The sequence below is a fragment of the Physeter macrocephalus genome, chromosome 2 (assembly GCF_002837175.3).
Source record: "Physeter macrocephalus isolate SW-GA chromosome 2, ASM283717v5, whole genome shotgun sequence".
NCBI lineage: Eukaryota > Metazoa > Chordata > Mammalia > Artiodactyla > Physeteridae > Physeter > Physeter macrocephalus.
In genome coordinates this window covers 76,518,807-76,525,048 of record NC_041215.1, presented here as the reverse complement: position 1 = coordinate 76,525,048, position 6,242 = coordinate 76,518,807, and the positions used below count along the sequence as shown (strand labels likewise).

Sequence of the window (6,242 nt, the reverse complement as noted above, 5' to 3'; positions counted from 1 at the left end):
GTATACGTATAGCTGATTCACTTTGCTATACAGCAGAAACTAACACACCATTGTAAAGCAATTATACTCCAATAAAGATGTTAAAAATAAATAAATAAAGGAAAGGGAAAAATAAACTCTATCAACATACCAAGTTAAGAACTGTATCATGTGACCAAGCAATTCTAATTCCTGGGTATATAACCAAGAAAAATGAAAACATATGTCCATGCAAAAACTTGTACACAAATGTTCATAGCAGCATTATTCATAATAGCCAAAAAGTAGAAACAATCCAAATGTCCCTCAGCTGATGAATGGATAAACAAAATGTGGCATATCCATGCAATGGAACATTATTTAGCCATAAAAAAGGTGAATTATTAATATATGCTATGACATGAATGAACCTGGATAACACTATTCTAAGGGAAAGAAGCCAGAGAGGAAGGCCACAGAAGACCACACATATTATATGAAATGTCTAGATTAGAAAGAGAAAGTAGATTAGTAATTGCCTAGGCCTGTGGGATGGGGGAAAACAGGGAGTGACTGGGTACAGGGTATTTTGGGGAGGTAATGAAGTGTTCTAAATTGACTGAGGTGATGGTTGCAAACCCCACTAAATTGTATACTTTAAATGGGTAAATTGAATGCTATGTGAATTATATCTCCAGAAAGCTGTTGAAAAAAACCAAAACAAACAAACGAAAAGGAGTATATTAGGTAGAACAAGGAGTACAGAAAAAGAGGAGATAGGCGTATGTCCCCTGAGCAAGACTGAGTCCCTAGGAAAGGAATGGTAAACTGCTCACTTTTGTATCCCCAGTGTCTACTACTTAGGGGATATGCAAACATTTGTTGAGTAAATAGAGCTATTAAACAGAAATTAAAGGTAGACTCCTGACTCTACAACAAGGTAAACCCAAGGTCTAAAATTGTCTGAGAAGAGGTTTAAATGCCTGTGATGATTCAGTACCAGCTTTCAGACAGGGCCTGTCAATGCAGAGCACGTTTACAGTTTTCAAAGTACACTGGCATCAACTTTTAAAATTCTACAGCTTGAGACAGAAAACAATATCATGTAAAACAAAGTAGACTGAAAACAGAATCTATTTTTCTGCACACCTGTACTGAGAACATTACTGACAGCTGGTGGAGTTGAGCTAATAGAAAGTCCAGACAGACTCTGTTCAATTTCTGTAGTTCCTGGTGATGACAAAGACGGGGGATTAACTGAGGACAGCTGGACCTTCCAAAAAAAAGAAAGAAAAAAGGAAAATTACTCAAATTTACTTAAAAGAAAATATAAATATTGGCTCTCACCGGTCCTACAGATACCTTTTTCGATCATGTACTAACTGTCAAAAGTTTTCACCTGGCACTTTGGCTTTCAGACACTCCTTCCTAATTTTCATACGTGCCAAGGACCACGCACTGTCAACATTTCCCCCTCCTGTCACTTCCAGTCTTTTAACACATGGCATCTAGCCCATCATATACACTGTTTTAGCCACTTCGACACCAGGAGGAGATTCTCTCTCCTCCTTCCTAGCCAGCCAAAAAAGATTATATTCAACCCTTAAAGCACCACTGCTTTCTTCTTCTTTGAATTCTCAGCCAGTTTTGTGTTTTTAATTTTCACTGCTCATGGAAGAAGTCAGCTGAAGTCTTAATACCATGATAGATTCCTTAAAAATTTCTTAAGATGTCTAACCTCATGAGTCCTCCTTACCTTTTCTCATCAATGAATGAATGTGGCAGCCAGATCTCTACCTTCTGGGAGCATGGGGTGGGGGTGGGAATGAATCTATATGGACTCTACAGATGGGTGGATGGGTGATTTCACCTCTGAATCCTCCAACTTATGCCAGCTCCTGTGCCCTCTGACACATTCCAACATATCTTGTATTCTGGCCCTTCTCCCTAGCTGCCATTTCACCCTCTGGTCTTCTCAGACTGCCCATAGCACCTCATCTGGGGCAGAGAGCACTGATTGGGACAGCAGATATGGTAGCAGGAGTCTGAACATACAACAACACTGGTTCTGGTCATGAGCCAATGGTGGATGGGGGTGAGGAGAGGTTACACTTCCCCATAGCTCCCCTTCACTTCCTCTAGAATTGGGGATGGCCCAACCATGCGCCATAAAATGACAGTGGCAGCAGCCCTTTCTTTACAACTGTAGCATTTTCTTTTTGAATGTTTGGTTTTTATCTAGTCATGCGTAAGAGTTAACTGTCCTGTAAGGCCTGCACAGGAAATATTTTAAAAGCCTATAAGCCTGCACAAATACTTCTTATTCCTTAAAAAGCCTCACTTTGATCCTGTAATACTTCCCACACCCCTAGCTCTCTTTGCTTTCCCAGTCAAGTTTCTTGAAATAGGAAGCAGCAGCTATCATCACCTTATCACTCACAACTCAACCTCTATCTCCTGTAAGTTGGTATCTGCATCCCATCAAGCCTTAAGTTGCTCTAGCCCAGGACCTGTTTTTTCACTCCTTCTCTCACCTGACTTCTCTGCAGTACCTCACATAGCTGCCTATGCACCCTTTCCTGAAGCTCTGTTCTCTCCCTTTGGCCTTCTCCTGAGCTTCCTTTGCTGAATGCCCTTTCTCTGCCCATCCATTTAAACACTAGGGATGTTCAAGATTCTGGCCTCAGTCCTCTGACCCACCCAGGCCCAGTCCCTTGATGATTTTTACCAATGTTCACTGGATTAAAACCCTCTCTCTGCTGATTCCCAAATCTGTATCTCTAGCCTTGCCCTCTTTCCTGAAATCTAGAACCAGAAAATATCCATTTGGATATCTTACAGGAACTTCAAATCTAACATGTCAATATTTAACTCATCATCTGCCCAGTCTCAAATAAGTGCTACCACCCCATACATCTACTCATTTGGGTGGAAAGTTATGGTATAATCAGGCAGTAAATTTATCTTACCTCCATAAATCCATCTTTAAGAGGAGTAATAGGTGTACCAGTCATCTGTCCTGGAAGAGAAATTTTCTTTCCTTCTTCAAATGGGCGTGTAGGTATTCGATGCAAATAACCATATCCAATGCCACATCCTAGGCTATGAAGATATTTTTTTCTTAAAGTTATTGTTATCAACCATAGCTTGCATTTTTGAGGTTTTGAAACAGAAAAACAAATCTCTGTTCTTTTAAATACTGTCATCGTATCAGAAGTCTCCTCTGACGACCCTTTATTAAATAGCACCCTTCTCTCCACCACAGACACTAACCGTATTCTCCTTTATTTTTCTTCAAGTATTTATCACCATCCAACACATTGCATATTTATTTGTTTATTTTGTCTCCCCCAATAAAATGGTAAGGTCCTTGAAGGCAGAGACCTTGTTATGTTTACTGCCTTAACAGTTCCTGGCACATGGCAGACACTAAATAATTATTTGCTCAATGAATGACATATAGCCTTTCCACTGAAGAGCTCCAAGCACTTTTGCATGTTGATGTCATTTACACAACCTACAGGTCTATTTCAGAACCTGACACATATCAATCCAAATTAATCCAGATTCCTTCTAATTCATCCTCCCAATGCCACCAGCGATATTTTTCTAATAAGATACAATCACTTTCCAGAGTGATCTTCCCATAGTCTGTTGACTTCTTTCCAGAGTCTGTTGTCTTCCCAACATTCCCTTTTCCTTCTTCCCTTTGCAGAACTACTCCTCTGCCGTTCTGTGCAGCACGGGTGGGACTGTCAATCAGGCGGCCTGTCCTGCCCAAAACAAGGAGTGGCTCATGACCAGAGCCAGGCCAATTTACCTCTCTTGCCCAGGGCTGCAAATCTTGGAAGTGACAGAAAAACACAAAATGGCTTTATCCCTTCAGTAGAAAGTGATGAAATTGCCGATTAGTTCTTCCTTTCTAAATCCCTAAAGGTGTCTGAGTCCTGTCCTTTCCCATTCTTAGTCTTTGATTACATGAGTGACTCCGTAGCTATAAATTCATGTCTGCTGCAGCTGGTTTCTACTATTTGGAATCAAAGAACCCTCACTGTTACAATATTATAGAACTAACACTGCCCGAAGTATATCCAAATTCCTGACCACGGTATTTAAGGCTTTTCACAATCAGGTTCCAACTTATGTTTCCATCACAATTGCTTTTATTTTCCAAACTACTTGCACTTTCTGAGTAGGACATGCACAGGTATCACTGTGCCTCTCTGCTGCCAGGGCACCTATTATTTCCATGGGTACTACTATGACCAAAAGCTGGGAGAGCAGGCAGTGGCCAACTTCGGCTCTTCCTTATCCAAATCTGATTTCATAACAATGCTTCATATTAAAAAATTACTTGTTCCCTCTTCTCTCACTTTTCCTCCCTTATACCATCAAGCTGCAAATTTTACTGAACTGGATCTCAGATAGATTTAGAGGAAGAGAGAAAGATTAAATAATTTATACTGATCAATACAAGCCTTTCAGAGGTAGCTACATTTAAAAACAAGGTGCTTATTAATCAAAAGAACTAAGTGGTGGTAGAGAGAAGGCACTTGAGGCAAGAGGGAGACCTCCATAAATTTAAAGACAGCCCAGGAATGAAGCTAAGAAAAATGTGCTGTAATGAAAGCAATGTGGTCAGCCTCTGAGGAAGGAATGAAAACCAGAGGCACACATATGCCAAATGGGGGCAGACTCAGGAAAGCGGTCTGTATGGGCCTGTCTAAAGCAACGGCTGATCAGTGGTACTAAACCATGTCAATAGGAAAAATGTCTTCCATAGAAAAGGAATAACTGCTAAAGTCTAGAAAAGAAGGGCTCCAAGAATAAGAATGTAGCAGTATTTAGTCAGCATAATTAAAAATTAATGAACTAGTAATGTTCTTTGCTGTTGAACTTCACCATCTAGAATCTCTTCCTTAGACTTTGATTTCATGCTCACCAAGCAATCTTGTGGTAGTAACAGGATCTAAGTATTATTCTAACTGGAGAGGGGGTATTTTCCTATTGTAAACTGAAAATTTGCCACTCTAATGAAGACAGAAGCTTCTTTGCAAATTTAGTTTATATGAGGCAGTCCCTCTGAAATGAAATCAACTTTGAATATCTTAAGAAGATCATCTTTCTGTGTGTTTACAAACCTGGACAAAGGACAATGATAACTTGGTCAAGTATGGCCCCCAGACAGGCCACATTTTCTATCTCATTTTCTCAAATTGCAACAAGTTAGCATTCTGGTGGCAATATACATTTAGCTGTAGAACCTCAGGTAGTGTGGGTAAAGGTACTGTGAGCAAACAGGCTTTCTCCATCTGCATTAACTAAGTCATCCTTTTCCCAGCAGGTGCTGGAACTTTTATAAAACACTGGTAGAAGTTTCCAAACTCTAGGCTTTCCTATAAGTCTGGTTTACACTCAACAATTCCTCAAATTAAAAAAGGTTCTTGGGCTTCCCTGGTGGCGCAGTGGTTGAGAGCCCGCCTGCCGATGCAGGGGACACGGGTTCATGCCCCGGTCCGGGAAGATCCCACATGCCGCGGAGTGGCTGGGCCCGTGAGCCGTGGCCGCTGAGCCTGCGCATCCGGAGCCTGTGCTCCACAACGGGAGAGGCCACAACAGTAAGAGGCCCGCGTACCGCAAAATAAATAATAAATAAATAAATAAATAAATTTTAAAAAAGGTTCTTAGAACTTTCAAAATAATGAAAAATTTCAATTTAAACAGTAGACTGAAGACCTAAAGATACCATGTTAAGTCAGCATGCTTTGGTTTGGTCTGGCCTTTTGAAATTAGGGAACTGACTTGATGAACAGTCCCAGAAAACTGATTTTATAAAGTTTGCTTTTCTGCTTGGTTTGATCCTCTTTCTAAACTGCTTTTAATTGTCGTTGCAATTTTGTCTAACTTTTGGTTAAAATCAGCCTGTCCATTTCTAAAAGGTAAGAGTTTCCACAAAGTGCTAAGAAATTTCCCCAGCAGCTAGAGAAAGTTATACTGTATTGTCCCACTGCTGAGGAGGGAATTTTGGGAAAATAAAATAAAACTGAAAACTATTTTACTAAAACAACAAAACAAAAAAGTTTGTTAGTTCTTAGATCAGAAAAAAAAGGACTGGGTATGTGTACCATGCTCACTAAATATGTGCTTTAAAAATATGAATTATTGGGGGCTTCCCTGGTGGCGCAGTGGTTGCGCGTCCGCCTGCCGATGCAGGGGAACCGGGTTCGCGCCCTGGTCTGGGAGGATCCCACATGCCGCGGAGCGGCTGGGCCCGTGAGCCATGG

At 40.8% G+C, this 6,242-nt stretch overlaps 1 protein-coding gene across 2 annotated transcripts in view; it reads right to left on the bottom strand.

The window, feature by feature from the left end:
• LOC102995529 (Golgi reassembly-stacking protein 2) overlaps positions 1–6,242 on the bottom strand; it is a 15,269-nt gene that overhangs the window by 6,882 nt on the left and 2,145 nt on the right. For both annotated transcript variants that reach the window (XM_024122190.3, XM_055088467.1), the window contains exons 4-5: positions 2,928–3,060; positions 1,108–1,231 (exon numbers count right to left, since the gene is read on the bottom strand). In XM_024122190.3, coding sequence (XP_023977958.2) covers positions 1,108–1,231; positions 2,928–3,060 — 257 coding nt within the window. The remainder of the gene's footprint in view (positions 1–1,107; positions 1,232–2,927; positions 3,061–6,242) is intronic.